This window comes from Crotalus tigris, unplaced genomic scaffold, assembly GCF_016545835.1.
Source record: "Crotalus tigris isolate CLP2741 ecotype Arizona unplaced genomic scaffold, ASM1654583v1 scf7180000017585.4430047, whole genome shotgun sequence".
NCBI lineage: Eukaryota > Metazoa > Chordata > Lepidosauria > Squamata > Viperidae > Crotalus > Crotalus tigris.
In genome coordinates this window covers 4,137,169-4,155,640 of record NW_024096493.1, presented here as the reverse complement: position 1 = coordinate 4,155,640, position 18,472 = coordinate 4,137,169, and the positions used below count along the sequence as shown (strand labels likewise).

Below are 18,472 nucleotides of genomic sequence, written 5' to 3'. Positions count from 1 at the left end.
GTTTATTTCAAGAAACTATTTACCACTCAGCTCTGGGTTGCATATGTTCAGATGATTACTAGGTAGCAGTAAAGGGGCGTAGAAAGTTCTCTCTCTTTGGCAATTGGCTGAACATATAAAATATATTGTTCTGTACTTTGCCTGTATTTAGTTCACTTATACTTATCTGGCAATACAGATAATTTAGTAGCTCACAAAATTTTAAATGTTTTATATATATCAGCTACCATTTACAAAAATGCATTTCAAATACATACTAGACTACTTTTAGAATATTTTTTAAAAAAATTAATGGATGCCCTTTTTTTAACCTTCCTATATTTTTCCTTGTAATCTAGCCTTGTTCTATTATGTTAAGCTCACAACTTTAACATTCTGACTGCCCCCAGTTTTCACATGCTATTATAAGAACTGCATGAAAATTCCCAATGTATTAATAGCACATTCATGTTTATCTGCTCTAAGCTCATTGTGTATTGCTACCATAGATGTAAGCAGTGGTTGTCAAACATTATATTATAGGACCTATTAAGTTGAATCTTTATTTTCTTTATCTGCAAATATAACCATCTAACTAATAACCCAAAATGGGTGTCACTTTAATTGCCTTTCAGTAAGGAATTAGAAGACTGAAAATTTTACAAAAAAAGTTGAGCAATGTGGATGCATTGCAGGTTATTGCTGTGGTGGTTTTCACAATAGATGCTAAAATTGTTATTTTAAAACCTGAATTGTCAAAATAAAATGATTCAGATAAGTAAAAGTAATATTACTATATTTACTTTTAGACTATAATGGCTCATGGCTGCTATCTTTCTGATGAAGAGCTGGACATATTTAAACTTAGAGGAGCTGCCATTATACATTGTCCTAATTCAAACATATCGTGAGTAATATAGTGTCACAAAGTAATCATACTTTCAAGAAGTGGGTTTCTGATCAATCTTTCCCAACCTGGTGTTCATATTGAATTATTCTCACACTCCTAAATAATGAAGATAAAAACGGAGAGCAAGGATTTGTGGTAGGTTGCTTTTAAAAATGTCAGTCATAAGTTAAATCACGGGTATCCAACCTTTTGGTTTGCATTTAGTGAAGAAGAATGCTTTGGGCCCAGCAGTGGAATTCAAATACCTGAACAACTGGTTCTCTTATTCAATGCAGGCCTGGGCCTCTGAGGCCTAGACTGGACTTCTGGAAGCCAGCCCGTTCTCTGAATGCATCAAAATTTAGCTACCGGTTCTACTGAACCGGTGCAACCAGCTAAATCCCAGCATTGCTTGGGCCACATATAAAATATATAAAATAATTAATGTATATAAATCACATAATAATATTAAAAGTTTGCAATCTTGTGGGACCACATTACTAGGTGTCCAGAGCAGCATGGCGACCCATGGGACACAGGTTGAATCCATCTGGGTTAAATACTGGAAGCATTCGGTTGTCAAGTTTTTCAGATATGAATCTTGGGTCTTAAAGTGAGACAAGAATCCTAAAATCTACTCATCAATTCCATAAAACAAATTCTGGTTGTATCCAATGGTTGATTCATTCAGTCTTCTTTTACATATTTATATACCAGAAACTTATATGGTTGATTGTATTGATTTTATGCACAAGCTTACATACCAGGATTGTAGACATTTCAGAAATGATTCAAAACACTTTTTAAAAAATTTCATAGGACTACAGTAGACATGTCAAACACAAGGCTCGGGGGCCAGATGCGGCCCACAAAGTGGTTTCATGTGGCCCGCGAAGCCATCCTGAAAACAGTAAGGGAACGGCCCCCGCTGCCTTGGCCCTGGCCCAGGCCAGCCGGGATTCAATGTACAATTTTGTGGTAGCCAGCTATGCTGAAACGCATTCAGTCTTAGCTCCACAAGGCCGTCCGGAAACAGCGAGGAACCAGCCCCTGCTACGTCAGCCCCGCCCTCTGGGTGCATGCTGGGGAGGTGTCACCCTTCGTGAGGAATGAAGAAATGGACCATGCCTTGGCCCACCCCCTTCTGCCAGAAACCCTCAGATCTGTCCCACTCCTGCCCAGGTCCCCACAGGCACCCTTGATGCGAACGATGTAAAACTGGCCATCCCCACCCAGTAGGCCACACCCACTCCATCCACGGCCACCCAGTAGGCTGCACCCACCCTGGCTGCACCCACCTGGACTACAGCATTTGTCTACTGTTCATTAAAGCAGCCATGCATTTTTTAAGACTTATGTTTTACATCTTGTTCTAGCACTTTGCGAATAGCTTTTAACGTATCAACACCTCTGCTACATCCATTTTTTTTTACTTATAAAAATGATATCCTTTCATTCTTTTATTTCCAAACTAGATTAAAGAGTGGCCTTTTAAACACAAGGAAGATTCTGAACCACAATGTAAAACTTGGATTAGGCACAGGTTAGTGATTTATTATGTAAGTATTTACTTTCAGGTACTGTTTTAAAAGATTCAAAAGGAGATAAGTCACATACATAAGCACACAATGCATATGGAATACCTTCAATCTTTGCTTACTGATCACTCACTCAGTGACCATTTGAAGTTACCACTATTCAAACTTATGCCAAAAGGAGATTTACAACTGACCTTAGAGTTGTGGTTGTCACAGCATTCCCATGATCCCCATGATCACATAATGACAATTTGGGTGCTTGGCAACTGGTGCCCATTTACAATAGTTGCAGCATCCCACTGTCACATGATTGCCATTTACAAACTTCACCTCCAGCCCCTGACAAGCAAACTCAGCGGAGAAGCCAGGAAGAAGTTGCAAGTCATGGTCATGTGATGTTGCTTTTAAAAACCGTGGTGATTCACTTAGCAATAGCAGTTAGACTTATATACCACTTCACAGTGCTTTACAGCCCTCTCTAAGCAGTTGACAGAGTCAGCATCTTGCCCCCAACCATTTGGGTCCTCATTTTACTGACCTCAGAAGGATGAAAGGCTGAGTCAACCTTGAGCCGGTGAGAATCGAACTGCCAAACTACAGGCAGCCAGCAGGCAGCAGAAGTAGCCTGCAGTACTGCACTCTAACCACTATACCACTTAACAATCATAGCCTGAACCGATATCACAAGTCAGCCTAGTCACATGACAATTTCATTTTACAACCACATGACTTAGCGACGGAGATGCCAGGGCTAGTTGCAGTTGGCAACTAAGTAGAATATCAGTGATATCTACAGGCAGGGCTGGGAGGTCAAAACATCATAAGTAGCATTGTGGTACTTTGACATAAGCTGTGTCCCTTTTCTACAAGCATATGACAATACCATACAGGTGGAGCTCATGCCACAGTTCTGTAATGCTGTTTTCTCCATGCTGATGAAAACAGTAAGAACATGCAGGTGCCACTGTAAAATATGTGGATCCAGTTATTCCTTTCAACTTTCATTATGGAAGAAGAGATAATTTTGACAAAAAAGAGAGGTGTGGTGTGGGGAGGTGTTGAGAAGAAACGGGGACGATATGCTTTAACATAAAAGAAATTTTCAGCCATTTTTATCGTATTAAATAGAGAAACTGAGTGAAACTATAACCTATTTAGGCATTTTTAAACACTCGAGCCTTGCATGTATTTCCCTGCCCTTCACTAATATGACTTCCTACAACCTACGTGGACAATCTACGCACCATCTGCCAGGGTCATTTGAATGATCTCAGAGACAGGATGAATTTAACCTGAATATTTGGGATGCATATTCCAAGTGTAAAAAGATATAGCAATAGGAATGTGATATATTCCATGGATAAAACGGAATTATATAAATAAAATGAAACTTTTTCTGACAGCTGCTTAGGAAAGTGTACGAAGAAAATATCTTTACAGTATACATTTTAATATATTTATATAACCTCCGAAAGTCACCTGATTGTGAGATGGCGGCTATATAAATATGATGAATAAATAAAACATAATAAACCAAGCAGCTGGATCCATCTACAGGCCCCTCTAGCCATTGCCTGATTATCAAATATTTATAAATATCAAGCCCCATCACGCTATATCATCTCAGGTGTTGACCCTGGATCTGTTTATCATTTGCCTGTTTACCATTCACTGAGGAACAGTTGAGGTACAAGAGTTTTGGCTTTATCCTTGAAATTACAGCTGTAGCAGTACCGCTGTCCATCCCGAACTGCGTAAACTCTAGCAAGAATACACCACTTCTGTCACCTTATTGGGACCGTCAGGCCTACCCCTCATAAGTGGGTGGAGGCTGGGCTTCTTTGGGGGAGGAGATTCAGGAGGCGAAATGGGTGGCTTAAGATCTCTATTTTGTTTCCTAACTCTTCACCAAAACGGGGAGCAAATTTTTTGTCCCACGATTTAAGCTTTGGGACCCCCAGATATATGCTGGCAAGTTATATCTGACCTTTGGCAACCCATTTTGCACCTCTGACTTAGAGCATGGATATCCTCCTGTACATAGTGAATTCCTGGAAGATACATTTAAGTTGTCAGCATGATAAAAAGCCTGGATGAAATCATACTTATGTTGCAATAATGAGCATCTGCCTGCATATTTAATGAAACTCCTATTTCCATCTCATGCATAAGGCCTTCCAGACTGATTGTAATGTTCTGCTCTATTGTTAGATGTTGCCGGTGGCTATTCTGCTTCCATGCTTGACGCTATCAGAAGTACGATTGTGATATCTGAAGTCCTTCACCTTAATAAAGAGAGTGAAACAGATGAAAAAGGCTTAACTCTGAAGGAGGCATTCCAGCTAGCAACTCTTGCAGGAAGTCAAGGTAATTCTCCTCTTTTTAATTATCTATCCCCAAAACACAGAAGTTACATCTGATATTCTAGCCTGGCTTGGGGAAAAAAAACTTTTCATTTGGATCTTAGCATATCTTACATCCTAATAATTTCATTTTACTGACAAAATGCACCCTGTATGTATAACCATAGTTTTCTCACTCATGGTTTGTAAAAAAAAAAAAAAAAAAAAAACAGTTCACATATCATATAAGACAAAATTTAAAAAAAAACAAATTGTATAGCTTAATGTGACATTGCTACCAAAATTGTTAAAATATGTGTGTACCCACATGGTGTGGTAGATACTGTGCTGAATTAGGACCAAGATGCTCCACTCAGTGCTACTTTTTACCATGAAGATTCAATGGATGATTTTGGATCATTTGCTATTTCTCCTTCACATCACACACACGATTATTTTGTGTGGAAATTTGGAGATGATCTAGCACTGATCCAATATGCTATGAAATAAGGGAGAATATAAATCTATATGAATGAACAAATAGGATTCTCATTTGTTGATCTCTGTAAGTTTAAAATGTTTAAAATATTTGAAAGATATTTTCACAGATTACAAGCATTTAATACCTTATTTTTCCTTCTGCTATCGCTGGGATTCAAATTTGTTCCCCTGATTTGAAATAAATGATTTTATGGTCCATATGTCCATAAATTTACTTTGATCCTTTTGTGCATCTCTTATTTACTCTAACAGGCATGTGGCTATTGATATTCTACTGCCCCCTGTTGTTTAATGTGGAAACTATGTGAAAGAGGATTAGGAAAAACACCATAGAAAGACACTCTGAGAGAGTTTATTTCAGTATTAAGTTACTAAAATTTAATATTTCAAAAACAGTATTCCTCAGAACTGATGCTGGATCAATTCCATGCTGATTATTGTTCCTTCTTTTGGTCATCAAATGTTATTTTATTTTAAAGAATTTGAGTCATTTTCTCCTCCTCTGTTATTTACTGGAATTATAGTCATAACAGAATTGCGACTAAGAACACAAACATAACCTTTGTACATGAATTATTGAATCCTTTCTATTGATTTCAAAAATCATAACTTGTAACGTACTTAATTTCATTGTGTACAAATAAAGAAATTCATTCTTTTTTTTTTTTAATTGACAGCTTTGGGATTAGATCATATAATTGGAAATTTTGAAGTTGGCAAGGAATTTGATGCTCTGCTTATCAACACCAAAGCTTCAGATAGTCCTTTTGATCTATTTGCTTCTGACCATGTTGAGGTAATCAAATACTGTGTAACTGAAGTATGTTGCATATATATGTAGGAATCCACATATGACGGAATGTCTAGCAGGCCCTGGGAATAGGCAGGAAAGAAACAAATGCAAGAGACACCTCAGCCATGCAGATGGGAAGGAGCATGAGAAAGAGACTCAGAGTAACTCTGTCTTAAGGTATAAGTTGATCTAAGTAGTGTTTCTCAACCTTGGCAACTTTATGATGGGTGGACTTCAACTCTCAGAATTCTCCAGCCATGATTTGAAGTCCACCTATCTTAAAGTTGCCACGGTTGAGAAACACTGATCTAGAGAATTGCTTCAACAGTTTTTTAAGGTTATGTACCGTACTTTACCCTACTAGCAGTATAGACCATCGCAGAAACCCTAATAATTCTTGTTCCTGAGTTTGCCTGCCTCACAAGTACCACTCAAGCCCAAGAAGTTTTCTGGTTGCTTCATAAAAACATAAGAGTTTTGCTTGATCAGGCAACAATCCATCTAGTTCAGCATCCTCTGTTACATAGCAATCAAACAGATATAATAGGAGGCTCATAAACATGAAGAAGATGGTGATATTCCTTTTCCATTATTACTTCATAGAAGCTGATATTTATGACATGCATCCAGGAGGTAGTTATCCAGACTAGTGCTTAATTAACTCACAACAGACTTTTCCATGAATGTATCTAGTCTCCTTTTAAAATCACCTAAATTAAGGGCAGTCATTGCATTAGTTCATAACAAATCCATAATTTATCTTTAGAAATGTAAACAAAGTAGCTCCTTGTACTGGTCCTCCCTCCATTTGTTTTGAATGAATAGTTCCATGTTCTAACATTATGGGGAAAAAAATATTAGTCTATATTTTTCACACCATCCAGAATTTTATTATCTCTGTCTTATCTCTTTTTACTGCTGTTTGGTCTAAGTTAAAGCACTAGAAAAGCTGCAGATTTTCGTTACAAGTCAATCATTTTGCATCCTGTTTTTGCATCTTTTCCAGATGTGATAGATTTTATATAAGAGCTGTTGTATTCTTTTGATACAAAACTACTGGCACTCCAATTTCCCATTACTTTCCTGATGATTGTTAGCATGAAATTTGTTTTCCTTTTTGTCTAATAGTAGCAACCTACTGGATTGACTTTCTCACTTTCCTGTTAATTTTGACTCTATAGCAACTTTTTCTTTATCATTACATTCAACTCAAATTAAATTAATATGTTTGTTTTTGAAGAAATGTGAGGCCATTTCCACTTGATTTCACAGCATTTGCTACTTTAATAATTCATTTGAAAAAGCACTGTTGGAATTATTGCAATTTCCTATTGAGATTAATACTCTTAAATTTGGATATCATAGGTAAAATCTGTTTCATCTCTAGTCCTGATAATTTCACACCATTTATTACCAAGTTAAAAAATGCCAATCCTGATGTTGATCCCTGGTGATCCCATTTTGCATGTTTCTAATACAATCTCTAATTATGTATTGATTCCAACTCTTTGTTTCCTATTCTTATTGCATGATCGTGATCTCACTATTGGAATTGTTTGCTGAGAAAATTTGAGAGTTTCTGAAACTCCAAGTATATAGTATTTGTGAGATCACTCCTGTCTCTTAAAAGTTGTGATGGATTGATGCTCTCTTATATAAATATTCTTGGAGATGTTTGTAATCTTTGCTCCCACAAACCATAAATACATTTTTTTTTAAAAAAAACTTGATTTATGAGAAAAAAATTAATTCTAATAGATATGTTGAAGTGGGACTGAGAAAACAAACAGCTCACTTGCCAGTCCCTTTTTCTTAAACCAAATTTGTAAAATTAATAATTTACAAATTATTAATGTTTTAATATCTATTTTTACAATAAAAAGGACTATATTTTGAAATTTTCCTTTTTTCCCTACATCCTAGGATATAATTGAAAAATTCCTGTATCTTGGTAGGTATACCAGTTATAATTTAAACAGATAGTTTCATATGATTTACTGTTAAAAAATTCTTAAAATATTATTGTGTATGTGTGTATGTTTAATACTTATTAGTTATTGTATAATGAAATGTTATCATTCACACTGAGCATTAATTCTTACATTATCGAAGTGTTTTTTTAAATCACTTGTGAAAAAGTTGGTTTCTGTGCAGTGCAAAATGCCAGGACAAGATGAATTTACAGATTCAAGACAACTTTTTTTGTCTTATATTTTCTTTATATTCTTGGCATATTGCATTTGATAAGATACATATTGCCACTGATCCCATAAAAATTGGAAGGTATATTATAGATGATTCTCATTTGTGTCTACTTGTACAAATCACCTTTCCCCTATATATTGCCCTTGAACTGAATCCAGTATGTCTTTTATAACATTTAATGTATTCAGAGCAGCTTTCCCCAATCTGGTGTCTTTTAGCCTTGTTGCAGTCAACATGGGAATTCTTGTAATTCTTATAATGGTTAACTGAAGTTTAATAGAATCAAAATAATCATACCCACATCTATAATGGTTCCCAAAAGAATTTGGATGCAATATTTCCTGCCATTAGAGTCCCTGGGATTGTGTCTATGATCTTCTGGTTTATCTATGCAGCAGCATAGTTAGGAGATGATAAGATCGCTTGCAGGAGTTCAGAATTCTATACATGAACTGACTCCGAATATGAACTGTGCATGATGGCACCAAATAATGCCTTTAACTGTAAAGTCTCACTTCTGATGTGAGGACTTACGTGTGTATGTGTGCGCGTGCGCACGGGAGAGGAGAAACAATGGAACAGCAGTCTGGGTAAAAGTAGATGGTCAGGGAATGCTGAATTCTGGGTATCCTTCAATACTTCAAATCCCACTCCATGACCTTCATTAAAAATCACAGAATTGAAACTGCTACAAACATACTCTGGACATTAGTAATGACTGGGTAATTTTCAATTTTATTGTAACTTTTTAATATTATTTCGAAGCTGTCCAACTCCAAGCAACCCTGGGGTGGCTTAGGTTTTAAAAGCAGGAACAATGAAAATAAATAAATAAAAAGCAGATCATACACATCCAGCATAGTAAATATAATCAAATTCAAATTTTTGGAAGAATGTGAACGATGCATGCTTATAAATAAAATTCAGAATTATATGTTTTATTATTTAGGAAAATTGACAGAAGTTAGTAATGGTGGTTGCATACTTTAAGAAAATAATCTCATTCATCCTTATATTTTCAGGTGATGACAGAAATATTGAGGAAGTGTATGTGGCTGGCAAACTGGTGGTTCCATTTTCAAGCTCTGTGTAAACTGGATTCCAATTCTGAAAAATGCTCAACTAGTTATCGTTTAGTTTGGAAGAACTGGGTAGAAATGCAGTGCCTTGTTGTTACGCTGATTTTATTATGTTTCTGATATGCACCAGAAAGGTTGTCAACTGGGCAGTGACAGAACAAAAATATATGCCAAAAATCTATCTCATTTGAGCAGGATAGGAAGCAGCCTCAATTGCATGAACTTGCATTTGGAACAAATATTTCCACCTACCTACACCTTAATAAGAATATCCAGCGATGGTTGCAGAAAGTATTTCATCCCTCAAAATATAAAAACGCAAATCCTAAAAATATATCTGAGGATAATTTAGGGATCTTCATTGACTTAGAAGCAAAACATACTTGTTTTGGGTGTTGTCCATTTTCTACAATTTTCCTCCTTGAATGGACATCACATGATCATGACAGGGTTTTCCAATCAGGAATGGAAAAATCCTTTTTCCTTTCTCTCTTCTGGGGAGTGACATGTCTCCTGAAACTTTCACCTTTATTTTCATACGTTTATCCAGATTGCTTGACAGCAAACATGGCATGATGAATGAGGATATAAAAAGAAGAGAGTCAGATCCCATGTTCACAGTTTATGTCATCTGGGATGGCTTTGTTCACACATAATGCAGAACTGTAATGTGGTTAATTTAAATTTGGATTAACATGAAGAACCCCTTCATTATGGATGCATTTTAAGTGAGAAAAAGGGGCCTTTTTAATATGAGGATAAGGCTGTAACCTTGATATTTTACTGATGTGGGTCAATTGGGTGCAATCTAATTGGAAATGTTTGTTCAGATTCTAAATACAATCTTACCCTACAGTTCAAAGCAATTTGGACAATCAAATCAATATGGAAAAGGGGGCTTTTCCTTTAGAATCTGATCTCTGAGTTTAATATTTGTATAATTGCACTATTTTACTCTGATAAAAGTATATAAAGCACTTAGGATAAATATTCAATAAATAATGTTAAAACTATTGGGTTTTTTTACCTTGCAACCCAGAGATGGCAGATATAAATATGATAGATTTGCACAAAACACCTTTGGAGGAATGTGTGCCTTTTAGGATTATTGGTTTTTTTTAATTTGGGGAAGGATAATTTTAGGAGAATTACTATTATGCAGCGGTTGCCTCTGAGAGATTCTCAGTGGGAAATAAACTTTTGTTGATAATTGTATAAATAAAATAAGAACACTTTTTAAAGGGATTTGTTTCTAAACGTTTTGGAAAGCCTGTTAAAAATTGTCAATCCTCTCTCAGCACACGGGGTGCCTCTTTGTTCCTTGTCAGCATGAAGTTTAGTTGAAAAGATTGGGGCAGCTGGAAGGAGAGCCTTGGAAATTTACTTGGAAGAAAAGAGAAGCCTAAATATCTGTTTTGTGAAAAAGAAGCATTTTGAATGACAAATTGAAATTATTTGAATTTCCGTCTTACCCTACTGTTTATTAACCTTCTGTTTGAAGATATTAATGAGAATGAGTATAATTTGTGCTTTGTGGAGTTACTTGAATGATTTTGGTGTGGCACTTGGAGTGCAGCAGTATAAAATGTTGACTTAGCTTTAATATGCATGCTTTACAATAGTTGCAAAACAGTAGGCTAGGGGAACTCAGGAAAGGAACTGCACTTTTTCTCTTATCTATTTTACTTTTTCAAATATAGTAAGTCTGTGCATTTTTTGCACAATAAAGAAGGGGGGGAACGGTCCCACCTCTGCATTTATGCCAAAAATAAACTTATTCCTGCTGATAAAAAAATAATTCAAATATGCATTGGAAGTCAAGGAGGGAGAAATATAATATTTCATAGAACTATATTTGTTGCACTAAGAAGCTAGGTTTGATTTAGTTTTAATAGACAAAGTTTCTGAGTATCAGCATGTTAGTGAATTCAGCTAGCCATGGAATATGATGATTAAACCATGGCTTAACATGATCTGTCAAACCTATTAATAAACCTCATTCATAAGATATGCTAAAAATTGCCATTACATTATTTAAATATATACTTTATTAATAATAGTATACTATTTGATTATATTAAACTAAAAATGTATTTGTACATATGTGTTAACAAGGTCATATAAAACTGAAATGAAGGAATAAAGAAAAGAGGGAAAAGCTTGGGAAATTAAATAATAAACAAACTATTCAAAAAGATAGAAAAAAGCTTTCAAGTCCTTTTTAGAAATATATAAATTCATTTTCTTCCTACAAACAGAATAAAAGATTAGATTAGCATCACCTAGAAGCCGAGTTGCCCAGTTGGATGGACTTTGCTCTTGGTGTGAAAACAATTACGATGTGTTTGGCGTAGAAGGGAAGGAGTAAACATTCTCATTTATACTCTTGAGAAAGGCCAGTTACCCAGATAGTATATTTTGCTGTTGATATCGCCTAATCATCACTGATTTCCATCATAATGTAAAATCATTTAAGCACATTTTTCATCTCTTGTTTTGTCTGGTCCTCAAATCAATGAAACTAAAAGTATGATCCTTTAAATGGTATCTGTTTATAAATGTATAGCACTACCAATTAGCATTACTAATAGATTTGGAAAGCCACTTGGATGTATTTGTTGCTAATTACAGCCAGAACCTGTGGGAGAGAAGTTGGCCTCAGCAGCATCTGTAGGCAAGGGTCAAAAAGGGCAAGGTGACGGTTGTGGAGCCCGAATTGAAGCCCCATCCCTTTCCCTACATCTCCTGCAGATGGCTTTCTCTCTTTCACCTGCATTTCAATCTTGGTATGAAGAGTGCTATAATTTTATTGTACAGCTTTGGGTTGATTGAAAAAAAAATGTGAATTAATCTTGCCAGATTTTTATTTTTCTGACTGTATTTGTTCAAGGTGGGAAATGCAACCCCTCCCCCCAAAAATAATTGTTGCTGTGTATTCTAACTGCTTGATTGTCAGTAGTTATAAATGAGCCCCTTTGCGCTTATTTAACAGAATAAAGAAGATATACTTACTCTGGTTTACATTGGTTCATTTCTTAATGTTTTGAAGGAAGTAAAAAAAACACAATCCATTGCTTAGTTCCAGAGGAAGACATGCATTGAAGGGAATCTGTGGATGCTGAAGAAAAAAAAGAAATCCTAAATAATGTTCTCAGATAAACCAAACCACTCAAACTGAGGGGAAGAAACATCTTTGCATAAGATTCCTCTTCCTTGTTGTCTATTCACCAAGGCTGCTTCGAAACATGCTTTGGAATTAATATTCAGAGTATGGAAACTAAGTGATATGGGTTTAAATTATTAATCCTAAACTATTATTAATTTAATTAATTAATTAAAACCCTAACTCCTCCTAGGCTGTTTTTTTTTTTAAAAAAAAAAAATTATGCCAACATCATCCAGGGGCTGTTTTAAGGTGTACAAAATCTATAAGCTTTCTCATTCATTGCCCTGGAGAAGGGTTAGGTGACTAGCACTGTGCTTTGTTATTAGGGGCAAGAGAGGATTACCACTGAGGACAAGACATGTCACACCAGGCCTGTTTTCTGCCAGGTGAGGCACAGCTCATAATGGCCTTGAGTAAATCTCTCTCAACCTAGCCTAAACAACCCTCTTGCTTTTTGGAAGTGAGGTAAAGTTGTATTATTTCAGCAGGCTTTGATTCCTTAGCTGTGCTTAGGAGGCCATCACTGGTAGGTTTTTTTTTTTTTTGCTTGGGAGGCCATCATTTGTAATGTTTGCACTTTGAAATTGTTCTTTGCTGCCCAAAGTTTGTATGGATCGGGGAGGCCTGTGAGTGTTGTTAACAAGCAAACTGAACAGAAAGCTGTAAATGGAAAATATATTTAAGTTAATATACATAAGAGTGCATTGATACCGAGTCCAGTTCCATCCTTCTATGTCAGAGAACCTGTTGCTCTCAGTTTAATTTCACTTCTACAAGTAATCATTGCAGGGATCTTATAAAAACCCTGTTTGTCTCATAGCTACATGCTGGACAAAAAGGGGGAAGAGAGAAAGAATCACATACACTCACCAGTTTAGGTCCTACCACCAGTGGTAGTGATATCCCTCTTCTAGCAAAATTTTATCCAAAAGAATCCAATCCTAAAAACCTACAGCAAAATGTTTCCCATGTTTTGCCAATCTGAAGAAAAAAAAAAGCATTTGAACTAATTTACAAGCTTCCATAACAATGGAAATTTGGAAATCAATCTACTAAATCTTGTAGAACAGCAATAGCTTAAGACAGTGATGGCGAATCTTTTAGAGACCGAGTGCGTAAACTGCAACCCAAAACCAACTTATGCATTGTCGGGTGCTGGGTAGGTGTGGCCCATTGGGTGGGTGTGGCCCATTGGCTGGGCGTGGCTGCGGTGATAACGGCAGACTAGGTGGGACTAAAAAGTTCAATCAATCAATTCCAACTTTGCAAGATCTTTTTTCCCCCGCGAGAAGTTGACATTGACTGATTGATTGAACCTTCTTGTTTTTTGCACATGGCGGCAGAGGCCTAAAGTGAAAAGGTTTTATAAAACCCAGCTGAAGGCCTAGGACTGGGGTGACGGCGTGCGTGCCCACAGAGAGGGCTCTGAGTGCCGCCTCTGGCACCTGTGCCATAGGTTCGCCACCACTATCTTAAGTGCTACTCTCTACTAGCACTGATGAAATTACCTAGTTTGGGTAGTGAAATGTCTACAAGAAAATTACCAAACTAAGGGAACACCAAGAACCTCTCATTTCAACCTTGAGCTATAAATATTCTTTTTTAATCAATATATTAAAGCCTTTAGCCATATTCGGTGGAAAATGAAGAACAATGATCTCATGAAATATTTTTAAACCTCCACAAACAAATCATCGGTAAAAAGCAACATCTGCTTGCCGTCTTGAAAATATTTTGTTTACCATCTCCTTGAGAATTAAGGGTTTTTAAAAAACAATTAAAAATAGATTCAAATTGCGTTGGTGTCACACCATTCCCTCTGGGAAAGAAATGCTAGAAATTTGCTCTTTGTTGTCAGAATCTTTTAAAATCAGCAGGAACACAACTCTTTTGATGATTTCAGAGCAAATGCATTTTCATGAATTTATTTCCACAATTTGGCTTGGATGGCAGCACACGGACTGGAGAAAAGACAGGAATGAGCCAGTTTCCAACATATATGAAAAATAATAGCCAGCTCTTTGGCATATAAACATTAACCATTTTTTTTAAAAAAGCAGTCTTCTTATTGTCTGAATAGTTTTTTTTTTCTGAAGCAGGCACATAGTTTGGATCCATTCATTTTAATCAAATCTATTCATCCACAATATTACATTCATGGAATCCATTACAATACTTGAATTCCTAAAGGAACGGCTTTTATACAAATCTCCAGCCCTCATAAAATGTGGAGATATGTGACCTCAATCAATACAAGGTTAAGGATGCTACACTGTCAATGAAATAATAGAGTCTATAAAACGTTTCCAGAGTTAGTTAGTGAAATTTTCTCATCTGTTTTTTTTCAATGCAACCTCTCATATTCATATTCAGATTACTGTATTGCTGAAAAAGAAATATCGCATTTAAATATCTCAGAATAGACACAAAAATGTAGTATCTCTCCTTCTGATTCTCTCAGATCAAGGGATTTTTTATGACTGAGAGAGGGGGAGAGGGGCATATTTTTAAATATATTTTAGGGAAGTTGCTGAGGGCCACAAAGGAGAGAACTGTTGTGATTCCTGTGGATCCGGCAGCTGGGTCTGAGGAATCAGATGGGGAGAAGGGGCCTGGAGTGACATTGGAGTCAGAGGAAGGCTCTGAGGAGCTCCAAGACTTACAATTGGACGAGGAGCCTGGCCTCTCTACTCGCACTCAGGTTGAGACACAGCTGTGCTGGGAGCCTGAATTGGACAGTGATGAAGAACAGTTGGGACAAATTCAGGATGCACGAAGGCGCAGGCAAGAGAAGAGAGTAGAACAGAGGAATGCAATGGGGCGGCTTCAAAAGCAAAGGAAAAGGCATTAGGAAGCCATGCCTTGGGAGGTGCTGGTTGCCAAAGACAACCGTTCGTGTTGAGGATCAAGTTTCTGTGAACTGTGTTTGTTTGCCTTGGATATTGACTCAGGTCTGTGAGAATAAAAGGGGTTGGTTTTTTCTTGTGGTTTCTGCCTGCTTGTTGGAAGAGGGGTTTCTCCTTGTGAGCATAACAAGGACTCACGTTGGCTGGGACAGAACAAGAACTGTAACTTGGTGACATTCCTGCAATGTGCAACATTTTGAGATAGGCATGTTGAGATATTTTTCTTTGATTATGAAGGGAATGAGTTGGGCCTATTCAACCACTCACGGACAATATTCAATTATTTTCCCTAGTCCAGTAGAAAAATCACACATTCATTACTTGACAGGTTGTTGACAATATTCAAGAACATATTTCCTAGAGCATGCTGGCTGGGGAATTCTGAGAGTTGAAGTCCACAAGTCTTAAAAGTTGCCAAGGTTGGACACTTCTTTTATAGAGCCAGGCAGGCTGCAAAATGAAGCTTGGCAGCCACACACATATTTGTCGGCCTCTGAGTTGCTCACTCTCATAGACTCTCACAGTCTTAAAACATACGTCATCAACTACCTGTTTTCTTTAACAGGCCAGGCTATTTCCTGGAACACAAATAAATAATGAATGAAATAGTAAAACAAATACTAGTATCAGTTAGTAAGACGGCACAGTAGTTAAGGCACCCAGGTAAATCCAGAAGACCAGGAATTCTAGTCTTGCCTTAGGTATGAAGGCAACTGAGTGACTTTGGCCCAGTCACTTTCTCTCAACCCCAGAAAGAAGGCAATGGCAAACCACTGCAAAAAAAAATAAAAATAAATAAACCTGCCATTAAAAGTAAAGCAGTGCAGATAATAGTTCTGAAGCCCTACTTAACTCTACTTGAGGGTCCTTTTCAGCTCTTGTGAATCCTCCTTAGCTGCTTCTCAGCTCATGCTTGAAATTCTATAAAGCATATTTCTCTTTCACATAAAGACGGCTTCTGAGTCCCTATGGTTGGTACTTCTGGGCTGATTTAGAAGTAGTGAGTGCATTTGTTGGTGGAATCTTCCCATTACAATGCTTTTCCTCTTTCCAAGTTTTCTTTTGCTCCAGCCAGATCTTCTCTGCCTAGTTTCAACAGGTTTCTTTCTTGAATTCTTTAAATTCTTGCTTTACCCTGAGAGTAATCTTCCAATATTCATATTAAGCAGTTGATATGAGGAATTTTAAAAATGGTGATACTTTTCTTATTCCCCCTCCCTGCAAGTAACCAGGAGAAAATTTCAGATTAGAAAGTGTCTTTCACTTTGAAATGTATTCATGAAAAGCTTTCCTTGCAACTCTTTATTCCCCGTTTTTAGAACAATTTGTTGTTTTAATAGTTTCTAAAATGTTCGTTGTATTTGTGACTATTTGTGTGTGTACCTCTGAGTCCTTGTTGACTCCTGGTGATTGCCTGGACAAATCTCTTATCATTTTCTTGGGAAGTTTTCTGAAGTGGCTTGCCATTGTTTCCTTTCCAGGGCTGAGAGAGAAGGATTGACCCAAGTTCCCCAATTGCCTTTATACCTAAAGCAATTTCTAGCTGGTATTTTAGCTACTACATCAGAGGGTATCCAACTTTTCTAACTTTAAAACTTATGGGCTTCAGCTTCCAGAATTGGCTGACTGATAAATTCTGGTAGTTGAAGTCCCTAAGTTTTAAAACCCCTGCACTACACCAAGCTGCTGTCTCATTCAGGAGTACAGTACAAAACATTTTAATTGTTTTCCTCAGATATATTTTAGGGCTGAGGAATTCTGGGAGTTGAAGTCCACAAGTCTTAAAGTTGCCAAGGTTGAGGATCCCTGTTTTAGGGTGCCTTTAAGCTTTCTAAATCCACATTTGATTCAGTCTGAAACTTTTACAAATCATGAATTTAACCATGACATTTACTGGGTAACCTTTTTTTAAGGTAAAGAAGACCATGTGGTTCCTTTTCTTGTCCTTCCCATACATTCTATCTTGAGAGACCTACCAGTGACATATAGAATGAATAAAGCACGTATCTCTTTCACTGAAGAAATATGTTCTGTCTGAATGGCAGATCTGGATATTGTGCTATGTTATAGCTCTCTTCCTTCAGAAGATGGCACTCTTTTCTCCAGATCCCCACCATTTCAAACAGAAAATTCAGCAGAACTACTGAAAGGAGTGAGTGAGGCTTCTGAACTGTAATAAAACCACGCTCTCCACAACTTATGGGAATATTTGTCTATAGGCTGTATTTTTTTAAAAAACACATACCCTTTGATTTCTTCTGTAATAATACTAAGGACCTGTTTATAATAACCAAAGTGTCATTACAAAAGAGTAAGAATTCTCAAATAAACCACTACAACTACTACATAATAACGTCAAGAAATTTCTCCTTAGTTTTATGTTGCTTCTCTCTCTAATTAGTTCCCATCCATAGCTTGTGGTCTTGCTTTAGAGAATAGATTGACCCTGCTCTACTTTGTGGCAGCCCCTCAAATATTGGAACCCTGCTATCATGTCACCCCTAGTCCTTCTTTTCATTAACGCAGACGTACCCAATTCCTGCAACCGTTCTTTTTATGTTTTAGCCTCAAGTCCCCTAATTTTTTTTTTTCAATTTGTCAGCAGAGTACATAAATTAAGTTATCTAGTTAAGCAACCATTGTCACTCAAAACAACAACAGTAGTGTACTTGTATAATCACAAACAGCATTTTCTAAGTAAAGGCAAGATAGTATTTTTCAATAATTATTGGAAAAATCACATAAATACTAAAATGTTAAAAGAGCAGAGCAACTCTGCTTCCTCTTGAAAATCACTGTAGTTGCAGTATACCTGTATTTTCCTTCTGGGATAATTCTCAAACACTGCAAGAAAAAAATGTATCGCGATTATTTGATGTAGGCGATCCTTAAATGATTAAACAGAAACATCAATGTAGAGTTTACCATTAACCTACCCCAGAAATGAATGAAACCTGCTGGGGTTATGCAAATCATTAATTACTGATACACTCTGCCTGAACTTTACCCGTCTTCTTGGGAATAAGTAGAATCTTTTAGCCATGCTTGTATCAATCTGCCCCAGCAATTATAAT

General features: G+C 36.7%; 1 protein-coding gene and 1 long non-coding RNA gene across 2 annotated transcripts in view; one reads left to right on the top strand and one right to left on the bottom strand.

Annotated features, from left to right (window-relative positions):
* GDA (guanine deaminase) overlaps positions 1-12,338 on the top strand; it is a 42,370-nt gene extending 30,032 nt beyond the window's left edge. Inside the window, exons 9-14 of the mRNA XM_039361625.1 lie at positions 789-886; positions 2,344-2,411; positions 4,618-4,773; positions 5,927-6,045; positions 7,966-7,993; positions 9,270-12,338. Coding sequence (XP_039217559.1) covers positions 789-886; positions 2,344-2,411; positions 4,618-4,773; positions 5,927-6,045; positions 7,966-7,993; positions 9,270-9,340 — 540 coding nt within the window. The 3' untranslated portion in view covers positions 9,341-12,338. The remainder of the gene's footprint in view (positions 1-788; positions 887-2,343; positions 2,412-4,617; positions 4,774-5,926; positions 6,046-7,965; positions 7,994-9,269) is intronic.
* The window catches only part of LOC120316261, a 33,127-nt gene extending 20,582 nt beyond the window's left edge, over positions 1-12,545 (bottom strand). Inside the window, exon 1 of the long non-coding RNA XR_005558906.1 lies at positions 12,339-12,545. This is a non-coding gene — a long non-coding RNA (uncharacterized LOC120316261). The remainder of the gene's footprint in view (positions 1-12,338) is intronic.
* Positions 12,546-18,472: the final 5,927 nt, after the last annotated feature.